Consider the following 20,001-nt stretch of genomic DNA (forward strand, 5'->3'; position numbering starts at 1 on the left):
GAGAATTCCCGGATCCTTCTAGTGGTATAGCCTGGGAGAGAAAAGTTGGGGACTCTCCTTGCTGGCAGGCAGCACCTCCAGGGTAGCCCAAATCCTCCTGCCTTCCCTGCCCCTGCGCCCAGAGGTGGCCTCCACATTAATACTCTGCAGGCAGGAATTAGGGACTAGATAGAGACTCTAATACCTGGCTCACTTCAGGAGTGAGGAAAGGGACAGGGTCCAGTGACAGCCCAGGAAGCTAATGACAAACTAGGCTTTTATTAATAACATCATCTACCGGAGTCTGATGTGTAGGTACAGTGCTGGGCAGGCCCACCACACACACACACACACAGGATGCTGCTGATCCCAAAGCCCAGGGCCACAGGGACTCCTTGGATGTGTCCCAGGAAGAGACACATGCTGGACTGGTGTCCCAGGGGTATGGGCGCAGTGGGCTCCTGCTGGCACAGGCCTCACTCCGGAGGAGGCCAGTTCCCCATCTCATCCATCTCCTCCAGGAGCAGGTGCTGTGGGCAGACAAGGGTGAAAGAAGATGTTCCCAGCTCTACATTCCGGAACCTTCCCACCTATTCTTCCCCATATCACCCCAGCCACCTCTTCTTCACGTTCCCCAAAGAGCAAAACTTCTCCAACCTCTGGTTCCTTGGAAGCTAGGGGTCCAGAAATTCCTTTGTCTCTGTCCCAGGAGGTCTGCATGCTTTCTTCTGAGTGGAGCTTTGGCTGCCTTAGTCTATACCCCTTAGGTCCCTGATGGTCCCCAAAAACTGAGGGGCAAATCTCTCTCCCCCACAGAAAGTGACTCAAAGGGGAGAAGAGTAGAAAATGGGGCCAGGAGAGGAGGATGGGACTTGAAATGCCCACTACTACAGAAGGCAGGAGTTGAAGATGTAACTCTGGCCAATAAAGAGAGGACAGGGTGCCCCACGTGCACTATCCAGGAACTCCCAAGTCTCCTGGTGCTGTCAATGCAAACCCAGGACTGTAAGCCCAGGATGGGAAGGGCAGGCAGGCTCAGGAGGTCCTGGAAGAAAACAAATCCCAGGGCTGGAGCACCCCAGTATAAGGAGAAAATCAGGTGCCCACACAGCTTGTGTGGCTAGGGGCATGGGAACATCAGGCTCCTGAGACAGGGGCATGGGAACATCAGGCTCCTGAGACAGGGGCATGGGAACATCAGGCTCCTGAGACAGGGGCATGTAGACAAGCTTAGGGTTTAGGATGTCCCCAGTGCCCAGCAGGTGTGAATTTCTGGCAGACAGCCCTTGTGTCGTCCCCTCACCCGCACTCCACCATCACCTCACCAGTCTTACCCCCACACACACCTGCACATACCCCCACGTTCTCTCTCTCTCTCTCTCTCTCTCTCTCTCTCTCTCTCTCTCACACACACACACACACACACACACACACACACAGCACACCCCTGCACTGAGGAGCCTGTGGAGTCCTGATGTAGTGTCTCAGCCTAAAGTTGAGATGACACAGCAAAATGGTCTGAGTAGACTCCGGCTGTGAGCCAGGGACTCTTCCCTTTTGTGAACTATAGACCATCAGGGCAGAGAGGCCACTGAGTCATAGACAGGAATGATGAATGGACGGAAATTGGCTCGGAACTGGCATGGATGATATGTGGTCGCATCCCCAGAGCCTGTGTGTGTCTGTAGGCTTTGGTGTGAATGAGAGAGAACAGTAAAAGAGCCGCATTGTTCAGGTGCTAGCCCATCTTAATAAATTTCCCTGTTTGTAATTCCAGCATCGGGGGGAGTAGAGGCAGAAGGCACAGAAGCCCAAGACCAGCCTCTGCTATATACAGTCAGGCTAGCCTGGGCTACAAGAGACCTTGTCTCAACAAACAAACAAACAAACAAACAAACAAACAAACAAAAACCAGTGTCAGTGCTGGTTCAGGTGAGGACTGCTGAGGCAGGTATGCGTGTGTATATGTGTGTGTGTGTGTGTGTGTGTGCATGTGTGTGGATGAGTCTGCATGTGTGTGTGTGCTCTTTGTGTGTGTGTGTGTGTGTGTGTGTGTGTGTGTGTGTGTGTGTACACTACTCCCAGAAAGAGGGTAGTATCTCAGACCTTCCCCTAAAAGAGTCCAGGCAGCAGGGGCTGCAATCAGGGGCCAGGGCCATGTGAGATAAGGGACCTTCATCCCACTTTCATGACTCAGTGGGTTAGATGGATACCCAGGCATACCTGGCCGTCTACCATGCCTGCTTCCTCCAGAGTGATGTCTGGCCGGGTCAGCAGCTCCCGGCCTTCTGGGCTGCCCACCTTCCAGAGGCGGGACTCTCTTTGCACTGCCAGAATCTTCTTCAGCTCCGACTCCACGAAACCTTTGAGGCAAAGAGACGGGCTGAGTGCTGGGGACAGACACTTGATTGCTGTTTCTCTTCCTGGTATGTCTCCCCTAGCACCAACAGACCCTCAAACCACCAGGTTTCCTGTAATGTTCATGGCAGGCAGCTTTGGGGAGGAGTGGGGGGAGCTGATCCCCAGAAAGATTGGGACAGAACACTGGGACTTTCAGATCAAGAAGTCAAGACAGGAAGATTACAAGTTCAAGACTAGACAACTTTGTGATAATGTCTAAAACAATAAAAACAAATCCCTCAAACCTTAAATTCCATGAGATGCTCAAACAAGTGATTTGAACAGGAGCAGGGGGTCACAGAACCTGGACTGATGGCCCGATAGCTCAATGGCCAGAAGCACGGGTGGGTGGAGTGACCAGGACTTGGGACAGTGTGCTCCTGCTAGGCCCTCAACCAGCTGGGACCAGGTGCCATCTCCAGGAAATTGCATCTTTGGGGCTGAATGGGAGAGTTCTGGCAATGTTCCCCCCCCCACGACTCTGCATTGTTGGCTATCTGGCTGGTGTGTGGGTGACTTAGTGTGTAGCAGAAATGGGGTTTGTGATCCCTGAATTCTTCAAGTGTGGATCAGGCAGAGCCCAGGAAATCTCCACTGCATGCCCACCCTCATCCCAGCTCTGTGATTTGATTGGGGCCTGCCGCTGCAAAGCCTTCAGCTGGAGCCAGCCAAACACAGCCTCCCCACACCCCTGGGCTCTTCTTGCAGTGGGAGTGGGAGGCTGTTCCTGGGCGGGGCTTGGAGGGGAGGGTGGGAAGATATTGCCACCAACTGCCCCAACTACCTGAAATGAAGTCCCAACTCTGTCATTAGCAGCTGAGTGATTTGGGCAAGTTACTCAACTTCTCTGTGCTTCTATTTCCATGCCATCCGTGGAGTTATAATGTCACCCAGGTTGGAGGTGTCAATTCACATTTTTGTCTATTGTTGTTTTTAGTTTTTTATTTATTTTTTAATGTGTGTTGTCTGTGCACAGGTGCCTATGGAAGCCAGAAGAGGGTGTTGGATTCCCTGGAGTACTGTCAGTTGTGAGCCACCCACCATGTAGGTGCTGGAAACTGAACCTGTGTCCTCTGCAAGAGCAACAGGTACTCTTAACCACTGAGCCACCTTTCCAGGACAAATGACTTTTACCACCGATTCCAGCTGCCATTGTGTGATGCTACACAGTGATGGCTATAGGGTGGCTAAGCAGGAAACTGGCTTGGAGGTGCCCACCCCCAGGCAGGAGCTGGGTGAGGTAAGGGGATGCTTGAGTGGTCCCGCTGGATGCTGGACTCTAGCTAGGCCTGGAGGTCAACCAACAGTGCAGCCATTCAAGGCAGTCACCGTAAATCTTCTGCTGCCACCTTGTGGTCAAAGCTTGTTTCTTCCCTAAGCCCCTGGCCAAAGCCAGATTCTTGATCTCTTACCCACAGTATCTGTGGACCTAAAAGTCTTCTGCAGTGGAGACTGGAAGGTGGCAACATGTGGGGCACACAGCTTGAGGTAGCTGTCCTCCTCCACTTCTTCTCTCTCCCCTTTCTCCTCATGGGACAAGCCATCCTTGAGAGGAAACTGAGGTACACCTGGTCTCTGAGCCTGTGGAAGGGGTCAGGACTCCAGGCCTGTGTCCCTTCCTCCCCAAAACCAGCAAACAAGAGGAGACAGTTCCCATAAGAAAAGGGAGAGAGTTTCCCCCAGGCAAGCCAGAGGCCCTGGGACCCAGCCCCACTGACCTTGGTCATGGCTGACTTCTGCAGGTGCTTGTACAAGCCAAGGAGATAGTTCCACGGGGTGGACCCCGCCTTGCAAGAGGCCAACCGGAGGTCTCCTGTGAAGCATGGGTCACTGAGGCTGGCAGCAGGTTGGGGAATGCCAGTTTTGGGGGGGTGGTGCTCAGAATAAGCTTACTCTTTCTTCTGATTTTTTTTCTAACATTTAATTTCATTTTTTAAAATTACATTTTTTTTTATTTCTTTATCCTGGTGAGGGGGAGGCACATACCATGGCATGTGTACAAGGGGTCAGAGGACAACGTATATAAATCTGTTCTCACCTTCTAACATATGAGTCCCGGGGAACCAGACTCAGGTCCTCAAGGTTGTCCACAGTCTCCTTTACCTAAAGACCTGTCTCACTGTCCCCTGGTCGTATTGCTTTTTGTGGATTTGTTTTTTGTGTTTTGGAGATGACAGCTCATGAAGCCCAGCCTCAAACTCTGTTGTGTGTCTAAGGCTGGCCTTAAACTCCTGACCTCCCTGACTTGGCCTCTCCACTATGCCTAGCTTTGTTGTTGCTATCCCTTTTCTTGTTGAGAGAGGTGTATCACTATCAAGCTGGACAGACTTTGAACTTGGGGCAGTTTTCTTGCCCCCCTCTAAGCGTGGGCACCCAGCTCTGTCCTGTGTTAATACAATGCCTACTGTGTGCCAGGCCCAGTCAGTCACTGCACCTGGCTCTGCCCTGTTTTACTGACTGCCTACTGTGTGCCAGGCCTGGATCTAGCCCTTTACAAAGAGCATCTCACTGATGCTTGCAATGTGCCTCAGAGACAGGTGCTATTTGATTTCCATCCTACAGATGAGGGACATGGAACAGAGAGAGTCAGTGTTGTCATATGACCTGACATGGAGGAAGTGGGGTTCAAACCTCAGATTATATCTCACGTCCTGCTGGGCTCCCCACCCCAGAAGGCCCTAGAGAAGAGGCTTCCATTTCTGTCCCCTCCCCCATCCATCCATCATACTTACCAATCTCAATTAGGCAGTGCCCCTCCTCTTCCTCTTTGATGAAGGCCCCAGGGGTGAGTGCCAGCGGTCCTGAGACCCACTGCAGGGATCCTTGTTCTGCCTCGAGGGCCTGGGCAAAGTGTTCCCTAATCCCAAAGCAGTCAGGTCAAGTCAGGGGACACCCAGAGACGTGGCCAAGCCCATCCACCTTGTGTTCCTCCACAGACCTGCCTGACCTGCCCTCTTGTCTCCCAGGCCCCTGCTCTATCAGAGTGGTTTTCCTACCCCTGAGAGAGGGAGTGGGAGCTGAACACCTTCCACACAGGGAGGAAAGTCAGAAAGGGCCTGCAAAGGGAGCTGAGAACAGAGGCCCCAGCCCCAGCACACCTGCTCGGCCCCTGGCACAGCCCTTTGTCATCTCTCTTATTATTTTGTTTTGTTTTTGTTATTTGATTTTTCAAGACAGGGTGTCCCTGTGTAGTCCTGGCTGTGCTATAACTCACTAGGCTGCCTTCCAATTCAGAGATCCACCTGCCTCTGCCTCCCTTGTGCTGGGATTCACGGCATGCGCCACCATGCCTGGCTGAGTATTATTGTTTTGTTGTGCTGGAACTAATCCTAGTGCTTCACCAACTATGAACCACACTCCAGCTCCCTGTCCATCTTTGGTGCTCACCCCACACTCCAGCCCACCCTCACACACATCCATTGGCTGATCCCTCCTTCCATTGGCACTGCCCCTCAGTCATGACTTTTATCTATTCGTCAGGACCCCTTGCCCCCAGCCCTTCACCCACAGCTTCCACTCATGGGCCTCCTCCAGCCTGTATCCTGCTCCATCTGGATCATGCTCTCCCTCTCCCAGCCACAGCCCCTCACCTGTCTGAGTCCCCTGAGGCCCCTGAGGCCCCTGCTGACTCTTCCTCCTTTCCTTTCTTCTCAGACAGGTGACCCAGAACCTCCCTGGTTTTTCTGGTGGGGACTGATGACACCTCTACACCCTGGGCCCTCAGCTTCAGGGCATCCTTGGAGTTGAGAGTCTGGGATCCCATGTCCCCAGTGCCCAGGCCAAAGGCATCATGCAGGGGCAGGTTTGAGGGGGCTGCAGAGAGGACCTTGGGTACCGTGGCCTGTAGCTGGGGCTCCCTCCTCCCACGACCTCCCTTGCGGCCCATCCTTGGGGAGACACCATCCTGCTCCTGGGAGGGGCTGGGCCAGCTCCTGGTCAGGGACTTGTTAGAACCACCCTTGCTCCCCACCAGGTTTCGGAGAAAGCGCAACACAGAGGAGCAGCCCAAGATTCGTGACCTTGACCGAGGGGTCCGAGCCTGGGCCGCCATCCTGAGGGACCCTGACTCAGGAAGAAGTCATGGCAGCCAGCCCAGGACCAACTGCTAATAGAAACCTCCAGTTGGAAACTTCTAGGAGTTCTAGAAGGCACGGAGGAGGTGTGGGGGGAGGGTAACTGGAGGCAGTGGGAGGGGTGGGTTGGAAGGAGAGGGCTACAGAGAGCCAGCCAGGGGCAGGCTCAGCAGGCACAGGGAGGCTGGGAGAGTACAGACCCCGAGAACAGGACCCAACACTCCTGTCTCTCTGGTTTGTTCTGTGCTTGAGGTCGGTTCCGAAGCCTGGCAGGGAGTAGATGGCAGCATACATTGAGTCCCCCCTACTCCTTTTTTTCAGGGTGCCGTGTAGCACAGGGTGGCCTCCGTTTCCTGATTCTCTCCTGCATCATGGTCCCCAGCTCCATCCTGATTTTTTGTTGTTGTTTGTGTTTTGTTTTCCACCAGAGGGAGAAGATGGAAGACGAAGAGGGCTTGGAATCAGAGTCAGGGAAGGCAGTGAAGAGAAGGCGTCCCCACTTGACTGGGACCGGCCAGCTGCTTCCAGGCCTGGCCCATAGGACCTTCCTTCCTCCAGGCAGCAGCGTCCCCTCTACATCTGCATCCGGCGGCCATCAAGCAACTTCCTCTAGAGGGAGCTGCTCACTGCCGGGAGCTGTAGGCTCCTCTATGGTCACAAAGTCGCGAGGTTTTCCTGGGCCAGATACAACCCGAGGCGGCTTCCAGACACCATGAATTCAGTGACTCCGGGTCCTACAAGTCACGCCTGAGACCCTGCCCTTGGGATCAGCCACTAGCCCCTTTGGGATCTTTGTCTTCTGCCGAGCCATCCCACATCTGGACCAGAGCCGGGCAGGTACGCTGGCAGCCAGTGCCAAACCTCATCCTCCTAATCCTGGCAGCTCGGGCCCAGGGTGGGGCAGAAAGCCCCGTCGGGAACCTGCTGAGGAGGGAAGTCTTGAAGTTTCCCTGGGTGGTCCTTAAAGCCATGCCAGAGGTCTGATCCAAACAGGACCACCTCCAGCAAAACACCAAGAAGCTTCCCTCCTTGCCCCAGGCTTTGGTGGTCCTGGATGCCAGGCAAGTGGGACTTTTGTTATCTGGAAGGAGGGGGAGGTGAAGGTCAAGGGCAGAGATACAAATTTCACAGTCGATGGCTTGCTGTCCCAGGACCCTGGACTGATTCTAGGTGCAACCTAGCTGTTGGTTTTGAGGAACATGCATCATGGCCTCTGCAAGTAGATGGAATGGGAGTTAGGTCACTTGGATGGGGGCCAGCAGGCTGTGGAGGCTGAGACCCCCCCCCCACCTGCTCTCAACAGTGAGCCTCCAGGGTAGCTTTCTGGGGATGGAGTCCCCTGGCCCTGCCAGCCTGGGATTACTGAGTTTAAGAACCAGGGAAGCAGGAAGAGCCCCCTATTCCGGAAGGAGCTTCTGGGTGGAACACACCAAGCAGAGGGTTGTCTTAATGAGGCCTGGCTCTCAGAAATGAGGAGAGGGTCTTGCTCACCCTGACGCCAGCACTGTTGTGGAAGGTGAAGGGCAGCCAGCCCTCCCCCACCCCTTTTCAGAGAGTAACTCAAAAATAGTCCCCAGCCAGAGACAACAAAGGTGAGTGTATGCTCAGCCCAGGCAGGTAGGGGCTACTGTGCTTGTCCCTGGGTAAGTCTGCATCCCCTTCACTGACAGGAGGGTCGCTTCCTGAAGTGATGGAGGCACCTTAGGAAGGAGTGGACTCTTGAAAGGGGAGCAAACTGAAAGTGAAAGGTCTTGCTTGCCTCAGGAAATAACTGTCGACACCAACAGCCACCAAGACTGGTCAAAGAGGAAAATGGGCTTGGGTGTGTCGAGGTAGAGGGCACCTATAATACCAGCACACCTGTGTCTGGGGCAGGAGGGTCAAAGGGTACAAGACCTTCCTGCCCAGTGAGAATCTAAAGTAAGTTTTTAAATAAACCCACAACCAAAAGAAAACAGAATCAGCACCGAAGTGTAGGGTGGGAGGTGCGTGGTGTGGCAGGCTGGGGTAATGGGAAGGAGGGACACCCTGGGAACAAGCCATGGAATAAGTGCTGACATGTAGCTTAGTTGGTAAAATGCATGTCCAGCACACACAGAGTCCTGGGTTTGATCCCCACACACCTGTAATCCAGCACTCAAGTAGTAGAGGCAGGAGGATCACTCTCTGTCCCATACACAATTTGAGGCCAGGGTGGGCTACATGAGACTCTGTCTCAAGAAAAAATCTGGGCCATCGAGACAGCTCAGCAGGTAAGGGGCTTGCTGCCTGTCAAGTGTGACAACCCAAATTCAATCCCTGGAACCCACATGATGGAAGGAGAGAGTCCTGAAACTTGTTCTCTGCTCTACACACATATTTCATAACACACATACACATAAAATATATACATAAATACAGGTTAAAAAACAAAACAAAAGCTGCTGGTGGTGATGCATGCCTGTAATCCCAGCACTCAGGAGGCAGAGGCAAGCAGATCTCTATGAGTTTGAGGCCAGCCTGGTCTACAGATTGAGTTCCAGGACAACCAGGGCTACACAGAGAAACCCTGTCTTGAAAAACAAAATAAAACTCTGCAAGACAAATAAATGTCTTTCTCTGACTTGTAGCCCAGATATGAGTTTCTTTCTGCACTGATTTTCTCAAAGAGATGCAATGGTTCTAGCTGCACCTGCATTGTGAGGGTTTTTCTTTTCTTTCTCTCCCTTCCTTTCTTTCTTCCTTCATTCCTTCCTTCCTTCGTTCCTCCCTTCCTCCCTCCTCCCTCCCTCCTTTCCTTCCTTCCTTTTTTTTCTTTCATTTTTTTTGAGACAGGATCTCATTATGTAGCCTTGGCTGGCCTGGGACTTCATATGTGACCAGACTGGCCTCGAACTCACCTTCTCCTAAGTGCTAGCATTAAAGCATGGTATGCCATAACCAGCCAGTAATGGGAATTTGGAACATTCTCCTGAGTATCAGGAGTGTGTGGTAGACTCTTAGAGTATGCCCCACCAACCATGGGAAAGTGGACCCTGGAGGAAAGCCTTCATGTCCGGGAGGTGGCAGGCTGAGGAGGGGGTGGGAAGCCTTAGAAACAGCAGAAAGGACCCCCCAGTCTGTCAAAATGGCTTCACCCTGTCTTGGAGTAACTGTCAAGGGAACCGAGAGGCTTCATGGCGAGGCTATGTGTGCCACAGACTGGTAGAGGCCTTGACCTCATCTGGTCTCTTCCTGGCTTCCTCAGCCGCTCTTGTGGTGAGTTTCCTGCTCCCAGGAGATACCACCAGACCCCCAGGGGATTGCAAAGCCTTCCTGGCAGTGGGGTTGGTAGGGCCCCCTCCCTCCTGTCTGGACAACCTCTCGGGGGCCTCCCTCCAGCCAGATGTCCCTGCTCACCTCTCTGCTCACTCTCTTCTTTCCTTCCTCCCTTTCTTTTTTCTTGAGACAGGGTCCACTCTGTAGCCCTTGGCTGTCCTGGAACTCACTCTGTAGGCCAGGCTGGCCTCCAGCTCAGAAATCCACCTGCCTCTGCCTCCTGAGTGCTGGGGTTAAGGTCATGCCACCACACCCAGCCTCATCTCTGCTTTCTTCTTCCTCTCCAGGGTAACAGTGCTGTCCACCAAAACCTGAAAGATGGCATCTGGACAAGGGCCAGGTCCTCCTAGGGAGGGTTGTGATGACTCCCTCTCCCCTTCTGGTAAGAGTCCTCCTGCTCTCCACCATCCCATAAGCACAAGATAGAGAAGGGCATGGGACTGGTGTGCAGGGTGAGGTTTCTCCCCGTACAGGGACAGTTGGAGACAAGGGAAGGAGGCAGAAGAGACAGGCCTGGCTGCCATGTCCGTGTGAGAAAGGAGGAAATGACCTGGCTTATCCCAGTCAGGTCCATGACAGGGGAAGGGGAAGGAAGTGAGATGGCTACCCTTTCTGCTTTTCTCAAGTGGATGGGCAGGGAGGTCAGGCTGCTCCCTGGACTTGGAGTTCATATCCCATGTCTGTGGGAGCTGGGTGTGGTAGGTAGCTCATGTCTGTAATCCCAGCACTTGAGAGCTTGAGACAGGAGTCGCACACATACTAGGTCAGTCTGTGCTACAGAATGAACTCCAGGTCAACCTGGCTAGAGTCTGGTAGAGTGAGACCCTCTCAGAACAAAAACACCAATCCCAGCGCTGTGTGGTGGTGCACACCTTTAGTCCCAGGAGTCAGGAGGCAGGGGCAGGAGGATGTCTGTGAGTTTGAGCCCAGCCTGGTCTACAGAGTGCAATCGATCCAAGACAGCCAAGGCTACATAGCAAGACATTGTCTTGAAAAATGGAGAGAAACCATCCCCCTTCGACCAGCCTGTAGCTCCTGATTCAGTTTCATTTCCTCCACTCTAAGGACTGGGAACCGGGCTGTGGGGGAGAGCAGGCAGTTCAGGAGTGTAGACAGTGGAGGAGGGTGGGCAGCGGGGGAGGGCGGGCAGTGGGGGAGGGTGGGCAGCGGGAGAGGGTGGGCAGCGGGGGAGGGCGGGCAGTGGGGGAGGGTGGGCAGCAGGAGAGGGTGGGCAGTGGGGGAGGGCGGGCAGCAGGAGAGGGCGGGCAGCGGGGGAGGGTGGGCAGCGGGAGAGGGCGGGCAGTGGTTCTGCCACAGGAAGGTGAACTCACTGTAGAGAAAGCCCTCCCTGCTTAGTCCATCCTGGGAAACACCATCATCTGCCCTGAGGTGACTTAGTTGATTCCAGATCCATTGATTTGACAACCAAGATGAACAGGTTCTCCCTGACCTTCCAGCTGCATGACCCTGTGCACATGGCTTGGCCATGTGTGCCTCAGTTTCCCCATCTGTAGGCTGGCGCTCACTTACATGGCGGGACTATCATGAGGAATGATCAGTCTGGGAACACCATGTAGGAGTGCTGTGTGTCTATGAAGGGACTGGAGAAGACCCCCTGAGCACTAAAAGGGGGTGTCGGGGACAGCCTTCCCTTGCTGACTCCCAGCTCTGACCCCCAGAACAGCAGGTTGCCCAGGACACAGAGGAGGTCTTTCGAAGCTATGTTTTTCACCTCCACCAGCAGGAACAAGAGACCCAGGGGGCGGCTGCCCCTGCCAATCCTGAGATGGACAACTTGCTCCTAGAGCCCAACAGGTAAGCTCCAGCCCCAGGGGACAGGTCCTGGGGCCCTGGGCTCTTGTCTCCCTATTTCTCCCTTCTCAGCCTGGTTTCTCGCCCCCATCTGCAATCCTATACTCCTTTCAGGACATGCCTGTCCCCGGTTCTTAGCACAGCCCTCCTGTCCACAAACACTGTCAAGGACCTTCAGAGGAGCAGGGTAAAGTCTGCTCTGACACCCACCCCAGGAGAATCCATTCTCTGCCAGGAACCTGGTTCCTGGTGCTAACTTCCCAATCCCTGACTCTCATTCCTCCAGCATCTTGGGTCAGGTGGGTCGGCAGCTTGCTATCATTGGAGATGACATTAACCGGAGATATGACACAGAGTTCCAGAATTTACTGGAGCAGCTGCAGCCCACAGCTGGGAATGCCTATGAACTCTTCACCAAGATCGCCTCCAGGTACCCATTACTACTCCACCCTGCACACATGTGATGGGCTCCCTGGCTGGGGACAGGGTCAGTGAATTCAGACAGGATCCCTGCCCCTTCTCTGGGTCCCAGTCTTTTGCATGAAAGCTTATGCCTCTTAGGAGCTCTGGCACCAACAACTAGTACCCCAGGGTGGAGATGTCCCCAAGAGCCTTGCAGTCCAGCAGGGACATACCGAAGATGGTAGGTTAATTGTGGCATCTAAGAGGCCACTTGGCACTGAGGATCAAGTCACTCAATGCAATGCTTACATCCCAGCTTGCCACTGGCCACCACTGTGAAACGTCCTGAGAAACAGGGCAGTAACCTAAATCAGTGTTCCCACTTTCAAACCACACCCATGGTGGCTTGATTTTTATTGTTGGTTGCTTTAATCTTTTTTGTTTTTGAGACATGGTTTCTCTGTATAGCCCTGGCTGTCCTGAAACTCGCTCCATACACACAGAGCTGCCTCTGCCTCCCGAGTGCTTGATTTTTATTGTAGGTGTACGGGTGTTTTATTTGCATATATGTACATGCACCACTTGTATGTCTGATGCTAAAGAGGTCAGAAAAGGACCTCTGGAACCGTAGTCACAGATGGTGTGAGCCACCATGAAGGTGTTGGGAACTGAACCCAGGAGTAGGTGTAGAAATCAGGTACACCCAGGTCCTCTGGGAGAGCAACAAATGCTCCTAACCCATGAGCTACTTCTCCAGCCCCTTGTTTTTGAGATAGGGTATCATGGATCCCAGGCTTGCCTTGAACTCTTGATCCTCCTGCCTCAGCTTCCAGAGTGCTAGGATCACAGCATGTGCCACCAAGCTTAGCTGTTGTGCCCACTGCCTTCTCCCTGAAAGAGGGAGTAGATGTAAAGGTGGCAGCCAAGGTAGAAGCTGGTGACAGGTTCAAGCTGGGTGCTCAGAGTGGACACATCCTGCCCCTGCCCCTGCCCTCAACATGGTCCCACCCTGTGCCTCTGTGGTTTTCCATCTCCTAATCTCTTCTGTCCTTTTCTCTCTGCTGTCCCTCGGGCTGCCAGGCCAGTAGCAACTTTCACAGGTAATGTCCCTGCCTCCCTTCTGCCCACTCTTCCCTCTCTGGGCCCTCTATACCAGCAGCCGGCTCATCGCCCTCTCGACTTCCTTTCATGTTGTGACACCAGACTCTTCCTGATTGGCGGCCAGGCCCAGGCAGACTTTCTGACCTGGACTGGCAGCTCAACCATTTAGCTTCCCAGCTGGATTTGTGGGGGTGTTTGGGGGAGGAGCGGAGTACAAGAGGAAGGAAAAGAACTGACCCCCCAAGTCAGGCTCTCCATGATCTGTGGAACCCTTTGCCTACAGCCTATTTAAGAGCGGTATCAGCTGGGGCCGTGTGGTGGCTCTCCTGGGCTTTGGATACCGCCTGGCCCTGTATGTCTACCAGCGTGGTTTGACCGGCTTCCTGGGCCAGGTGACCTGCTTTTTGGCTGATATCATACTGCACCATTTTATTGCCAGATGGATTGCGCAGAGAGGTGGCTGGGTGAGTGCCTGGGGTTGGGACAACCCCCTGCTGTGCGGGCTGCCTAGCCACTCCATAACCCTTGCCTTTCCTCCTGACAGGTGGCAGCCCTGAATTTGCGTAGAGACCCCATCCTGAGTGTGATGACAATTCTTGGTGTGGTTCTGTTGGGCCAATATGTGGTACACAGATTCTTCAGATCATGACTCCCAGGGAACCCTTTGGGGCCCCAGCCTACCCTTCTCCCTTCCCCTCCCCTGCAACAGTCCTCTCCTTCTTCCAATTCTGCAAACAGGCACCCCTGCTTTGAGGAACCACTGCCCAGGGGTCATCCAGAAGGCACGGATACCCCAACATTGCATGGTGCTACTGGGCCCTTGGAGGGACAAGAGGCTGGGTACTATTTCCCAGGAAGTTTGTAACGGTTTTTGCTTTTTATACTACCCTTTGAGGCAGCCCCCCTTTTCTTCCACGGTGCCCAAAGTCAGATCATTGGGGACCTGGGGACCAGTGGTTCTAACCTGTGCTCCCAGACCTCCTGCTACTTTGGAAGGTCAGAACTTGAGAGGGGTCTTGAGCCCACACCTGGCCCTCCCTCCCTACACCTGGCTCCCAGGAACAGGGCTGACACTGAGGGAGCATGACCTGCTCAGCCCCCCTCTCCATTTCTTATTCCCCCACTTCCCTCTCCCCCCTCCCATCCTCTACCCCATTCCATTTTGCCTTTGTGGCTGGACTCTCAGGGATTCTGAGCCCAGAGTGAGGGTGGAGATGAGAGTCAGACCACAGCTGTCTGAACGTGTTCATCAAGGCCCTCCAAACCCGTGTCCTTCCCTGGCACCCTCTCTGTTTTACCCAACCCCCGACCCAAGGACCACTTTCCCAACCTAGTGGGTAGGGGAGACCCTCACCTTCTCCCAGGAGCCCTCAGGCGAGCCTGCCTCCTGGGGAGACCTCCTTGACTAATTGCAGAGCCTCGGACTCAGTCTGACAGGGAAGGGGTGAGCACTCATTTGAAGGTGTCCACGCTAAAGGACTACACCAGCGGAGCAATTGTGGATCTGGGTGCAGTGTGACCCCTTGGGACCTGTGAATACTTGAACCACACCATCACCCATGCTCCTTGTCTGCCTAGACCTTCCTTGGGTGGGGCGGGGTGTCTTCTCTGTCTTGCACAATATAGGGGTAAGGAGAGAGAAAAATTCTCAGTTAAGCCAAATGCAGGGAGGGAGACAGACGGGTCCCCACCTCACCCTCTGACTGTGTCTGGAAATAAAACGTGCAATCCCCTCAACACCCCACCTGGCATTTTTACCCTCTGCTACCTCTTATGCTGGATTGTGGGAAGCTGAACCAACTGGTGAAATTCTGACTCCATACTGCATAAGTCCTTGAGATTCCAAAATCCTGGGTATGAGGCTGCACATGGCTAGAAAATCAGAATAAACCCCAGCCAGCCCTTTGTGACATCCCCACAGGTTCTTAGCCCTTACTCTCATTGTTTTTCTTCTGTGTGTGTATGATGGGGCACATTTGCCATTGTGTATGTGTGTGTGTGTGTGTGTGTGTGTGTATGTATGTGTGTGTGTACACGTCAGATGACACTGAGCAGAAATCAGTTCTCTCCTTGCATCATTTGGGACCTGGAAATCAAACTTGGGTTGCCAGGCGTCTACCCATTGAGCCATCTCAGGGCCCAAGCAGTTTACCACCACAAGGAAAGTCAGGGACCCCTTGGGTTGGGAGCTGAACGGGCAGGTGCCCCACTGAAGGTTCCACAGGCCATCTCTCTCCAGGAGCCACAGCCCACACCAACCTGAAAAGCCCTTTCACACAGCTCTGCCTGGGACACAATGTTCCATCTCCCCTATGTACACACACACACACACACACACACACAGAGCTTTTTTTTTTTTTTTTAAGCTAGGAGTCTTGATGCTGCACGGGAGCCCCTACAGAGAGGCAGCTAGGGGGGATAAAAATAACAAGCTGGGGGCGTTGAAATGTTCCTTTTTGCCTTCAGTCCTGGGCACCCTGGTTTGTGTTTCCGACACCCACCCCAGCTAGTCACATCACGTGTCAGTCCAAGGGGCCTGGTGAAGCTGCACCCCCCCTCCCCTGCCCTGGGTTGCCTCCCTGAGCCCTGTTGCCCCTCCATTCGCCTTCAGTGTGCCCACAGGTGCTGGAAGCTGGAAGAGTGTTTGCAACCACCGCGCCAAGCTCAAACCCAATACTTAAGGAGCCATGTGCCCCCGTGTATACTGAGGACTTCTTTTTGCTACTGGAGCAATATGTGATGGGTGGGTGCATTAGACTCCCACCTTCCAGGAAGGCAGGCACCCTTTTAGTCACATGGGGTAGCAAAGAGCACGAGCTAGAACTTGCCACGAGGTTACTGGCTCAAGGTTTTACCTGGAGGCAGGAAGAGAGGGTCGCCAGCCTCGCTAGCCATCAAGGATCTGGGTGGGCAGAATGTATCTCTAGTCCTCCCGGATGATGACACAGCCCGAAGGCCAAGGTGCTGCCGGAGTTCAAGATGGCCGTCGCAGCTTCACATGTGCCTGAGTGCCCCTTTGTGGGTGGGGTCTGGGAACTAAACTTATTCTAGACCTTCTTAGTTTTGGAAACCTAGGGCAAGGAGGTGGTAATTTTCATCTGCAAGCAAAGTGAGGACCAGGTTTGGGGCTTTGGCTTCTCAGTCCCCCTCCACACCTAACAAGACAAAGTCCCTCCACGCCTCAACCTCACTCATTACTAGGTGCTTCCGGAGCTGCCCAAACCAGGGGGTGAGAAGTTAGGAGGGGCGCATAAGAAGAGGCTGAGAGGCTGCAGATGGACCCTGCAGGTGCTGCGATTAAATCAAGAGCACGCACTCCCATGCTTCAACATTCACGGGTCTCCTGAAACTGTATCTTGTTTGCACCAGATACATCTGGATTTCATGATGTGGAGACCCTGTCTCAAATAAATAAATAAAATAAAATCATTAGGTGTCTATCCAAACAGTTTAATTTAAAGAAAGAAAGAAAAAAAAAAACCCCTTTCTTTACCCCAAATTACTTAGTCTCTGTCATATCCACCTACCCCAGTACATACTTCAGACATAGAGGATCCCAACCCCAGGGCTGGAAAAGCAAAGAGCTAGATACTAATTAATACTGGTCTGTGAGAGACCTTAAAAAAACAAAACAAAGATCCTGGCTGGAGAGATGGCCCAGCAGTTATGAGCGGTGACTGCTCTGGGGGAGGAGAACCTGAACTCAGTTCCCACCACCTACTTCAGGCTACAGCTGGCTACTCTTCTAGCCCCATTGGGTCTGATGCCCCCTCTGGGCCCTGTGGACATCTATCTGCACCCATGTGCAAATAGCTGACTAACACACACACACACACACACTAAAAAATAGGGCCAGCAGTGTGTAAAGTCCCCTGCTGGAGGGTGTGATACCCTGAGACTGACCACCCATGGGACCCATAAGATTCTGGGACGCTGTCCTCAGACTTCCAGATGTGCCCCCACACATAAGTAAGTATATAAATAAACACTGAACGTTAAAGTTCCTTGAGAATGTTTTATGTGCCTAAAACTTTTTCTCATTTGACTTGTAAATCTGTCCTGTGAGGAATTTGTGCTTGGAAAATAAAATCAAGTATGTTAAATTTGTAAACATAGTTTAAATATTTACAAGAACTTAATTAGCTATGTTTGTAAATGGTATGTATGGCTGATGTTCAAGAAAATTAATATGTCAGCCCATGGGCTAACTTTGAACACCAATCAAAGGGTGACTTACTACTTTTTTATTATAGAAATGTATACATTAGGAGCTGGAGAGATGGCTCAGAGGTTAAAACATGGAGTTCAATTCTGAGCAACCACATGGTGGCTCACAACCATCTGTAATGAGATCTGGTGCCCTCTTCTGGCCTGCAGGCAGAACAATGTACACATAATAAATAAATCCTAAAGAAAGAAAGAAAACAAAAAAGAAATGTATACATTAAACAAAATGCACAAGAATTCTAAATATAATGCAAATTAAACTTAAGAATTTAGGAAAGTATGCCTTTAGATTTACAATTTTAACTGCTTTATATTGAGATAGTTGGGTATGATGGAACACAAGATGACCTTGAATTCCTCCACATACTGGGATTTGAGATCACAGACATGTCACCAGCCTTAGAAACAGTTTTTTTTGTTTTTTTTTTTTGAGACAGGGTCTTGAATTAAAGGCATGTTCTACCATGCTCTGCCCAGATTTTTTTCAATGCTGGGGAATCCAACACAGGGCCTCATAAATACAAGAAAAGCATTCTACTGTCTAGGTTGTACCCCCAGCTGTTGAATTGCTGTTGTTCATTTTTTGAGACAGAGTCTCACTGTATAGCCTTGGCAGGATTTGCTGTATTCAGTAGTTTGGTCTTGAACTGTCTTCTCTGCCTCCAGAGATAAAAGGATTAAAGGTGTGTGCCCTCACACCCAGCTATGCCGTGATTACTTTAAGTTTAAGTATACATGTGCACCATGGGAGGGGCACATGTGTGAGGGGCTAAGAAGTACAGAACAGGGCATCAGATTCCCTGGAACTGGTTGTAAACTGCCCAACACAGGTCCTTGGAACCTAACTGAGGTCCTCTGCAAGATTAGCAAGTGCTCTTAACCCCTGAGCCACTTGTCCAGGCCTGAGAAACAGTCCTTTTAAAAAAGTCTAGCTAATAGCTGTTTATATTATTTTGATAATTTTATAGTTGTATTCTTCAAATGACTTAGTGAAAAGTTGTTTTATGGCTGGGCGGTGGTGGTGCACACCTTTGGTCCCAACACTCAGGAGGCAGAGACAAGTGGATCTCTGTGAGTTGAAGGCCGGCCTGGTCTACAGAGATAGTACCAGGATAGCCAGAGCTGCACTGGGAAAACCCTGTCTCAAAACACACACACACACACACACACACACACACTGTTATACTTATTTATTTTTTAACATTTATTCTCTTATGGGGAGACACACATGTTACCATGAGTTGTGTAGGTCAAAGGACAAGCCCTCCACAGGGTTCTTTTGTCTTTTTGTTTGTTTTTCAAGACAGGGTTTCACTGTGTAGTCGGTCCAGGAACTCTCAAACCCACAGAGACTCACCTGCCTCTGTCTCCCACTGCTGGGGTTAAAAGCATGTGATCTTGTTAGTGAGGTTTTCTTCATTTGTTACTGTCTGAGGGGCTTTCTCTTCCTGTGTGCTCCCCATTTTTCCTTCCTATCCTGCCTCGGTTTTGCCCTTTGCCACTGGAATTCATGCAGTGTGAACAATAGTGATTTCCCACTAACACAATGTCGAGACCTTTCACCATCATTGCTATGGTTATAAACGACAGGCCTTCCTGTTTCTCAGTCTGGTTCTGAACTAATTATACAGCTGAGGCTGGTTTGTGACTCCTGGTCCTACCACAGACTCTCACCTGGCACCAGGGACTGATGCAGAGAGTAGCATAGGGAGACTTCCAAAGCTGGGATTAAAGGGATGTGTTGCAGAGCCCAGCCTACTTAATTTATTTTGGATTAAAAAATGGTCTCACATTGTAACCCAAGGCTATTCCTGAAACTCATAGCAATCCTTCTGCCTCGGTTTTCCAAACTCTGGGATGACAGATGTGGCACCTGTCACCACACCTGCCTACAGCTTTTCTGAAGTGCTTGTGCCCATGTTAATTATCATGAATGCTGCCATACAGTGGCATGGGAACTTACCCTGTAGCCCTGATGCTTTATACCTGTTGAACAACAGTTACTGTCTCAGTCACTGTGGCCATTCACTTGTACTGCCTGCAGATCAAGACGTAGAACCCTCGGCTACTCCTCTGGCACCTAGTCACACTGCCATGCTTCCCTCCATGACGATAACTGTAAGCCGCCCCAGTGAAATGCTTTCCTTCATAAGAGTTGCCATGGTCATGGTCTCTCTTCACAGGAATAGAACACACTGACAAGGACAATCTGTAAATCCTGATTTGTAATTTCAGCTCTAGAGGGTTCGGAGGATCAGAAATTCAAGGTCAGCTGAGGCAACAAGGTGAAATATCTAAAAAAAAAAAAAAAAGTTCAGTAACCCTGACTCTTTGCCTGGGAAGAGGGCAAAGGCTGGCACAGTCCTGGGCTCTCCAACCTGCTGAACTTACAGAGCCCACCAGGCGCTGGAGAGGGGGTTTCCAGCACTTGTTGCACAGAACCTGGCTTTGGTTCCCATCACCCACACGGCATTCCACAACTGCCTGTAACCCCAGCTTGAGGGCATCTAACACACTTTTCTGGTCTGCTCAGACGCTGGCAGACACCCACAGTCATAAATAAAGGCACCTTTGCAAAGAAAGAAAGCTGTGATGGGCTTCATTGTCAAGCCTGCACATCGATGTTCCAAAGAATTCGACCAAACCCATGGTAACCACTTCCCATGAGCCAGACACGTTGTATAAACACCTGTCCATTTTAGTGAAAGCC

The 20,001-nt window shown here is 51.9% G+C and overlaps 2 protein-coding genes across 4 annotated transcripts; one reads left to right on the forward strand and one right to left on the reverse strand.

Moving 5' to 3' along the window:
* Positions 1–239: 239 nt before the first annotated feature.
* Positions 240–6,520, reverse strand: LOC127224241 (gametogenetin-binding protein 1). Of its 2 annotated transcripts, none has more exons than XM_051187188.1 (6): positions 5,970–6,520; positions 5,112–5,236; positions 4,098–4,192; positions 3,792–3,936; positions 2,203–2,342; positions 240–509 (listed from the first exon to the last, which is right to left on the reverse strand). In XM_051187188.1, the coding sequence occupies exons 1-6, from the start codon at positions 6,428–6,430 to the stop codon at positions 456–458; spliced, it is 1,020 nt and encodes a 339-aa protein (XP_051043145.1). In that variant the 5' UTR covers positions 6,431–6,520; the 3' UTR covers positions 240–455. The 2 variants fall into 2 exon arrangements, with proteins under 2 accessions (XP_051043145.1, XP_051043144.1); XM_051187187.1 differs by having other exon boundaries at positions 3,792–3,960.
* A 439-nt stretch (positions 6,521–6,959) lies between these two features.
* On the forward strand, positions 6,960–14,803 carry Bak1 (BCL2 antagonist/killer 1). 2 transcript variants are annotated; one of them, XM_051187193.1, is made up of 6 exons: positions 7,000–7,289; positions 10,037–10,131; positions 11,429–11,564; positions 11,848–11,991; positions 13,348–13,528; positions 13,609–14,803. In XM_051187193.1, the coding sequence occupies exons 2-6, from the start codon at positions 10,068–10,070 to the stop codon at positions 13,711–13,713; spliced, it is 630 nt and encodes a 209-aa protein (XP_051043150.1). In that variant the 5' UTR covers positions 7,000–7,289; positions 10,037–10,067; the 3' UTR covers positions 13,714–14,803. The 2 variants fall into 2 exon arrangements, with proteins under 2 accessions (XP_051043151.1, XP_051043150.1); XM_051187194.1 differs by lacking the exons at positions 13,348–13,528; positions 13,609–14,803 and adding an exon at positions 13,044–13,251 and having other exon boundaries at positions 6,960–7,289.
* Positions 14,804–20,001: the final 5,198 nt, after the last annotated feature.

Source organism: Phodopus roborovskii, unplaced genomic scaffold, assembly GCF_943737965.1.
Source record: "Phodopus roborovskii unplaced genomic scaffold, PHOROB, whole genome shotgun sequence".
Lineage (NCBI taxonomy): Eukaryota > Metazoa > Chordata > Mammalia > Rodentia > Cricetidae > Phodopus > Phodopus roborovskii.

Excerpts from the sequence above, each read along its gene's own strand:
- Bak1 (XM_051187193.1), top strand. The coding sequence starts at position 10,068 with ATGGCATCTGGACAAGGGCCAGGTCCTCCTAGGGAGGGTTGTGATGAC. Across the intron at positions 10,132-11,428 it reads TGACTCCCTCTCCCCTTCTG|AACAGCAGGTTGCCCAGGAC; the intron begins GTAAGAGTCCTC and ends TCTGACCCCCAG. Across the intron at positions 11,992-13,347 it reads TTCACCAAGATCGCCTCCAG|CCTATTTAAGAGCGGTATCA; the intron begins GTACCCATTACT and ends CTTTGCCTACAG.
- LOC127224241 (XM_051187187.1), bottom strand. The coding sequence starts at position 6,430 with ATGGCGGCCCAGGCTCGGACCCCTCGGTCAAGGTCACGAATCTTGGGC. Across the intron at positions 4,193-5,111 it reads GCACTGCCTAATTGAGATTG|GAGACCTCCGGTTGGCCTCT; the intron begins GTAAGTATGATG and ends CATGCTTCACAG. Across the intron at positions 3,961-4,097 it reads AGAAGTCAGCCATGACCAAG|GCTCAGAGACCAGGTGTACC; the intron begins GTCAGTGGGGCT and ends CCCCTTCCACAG.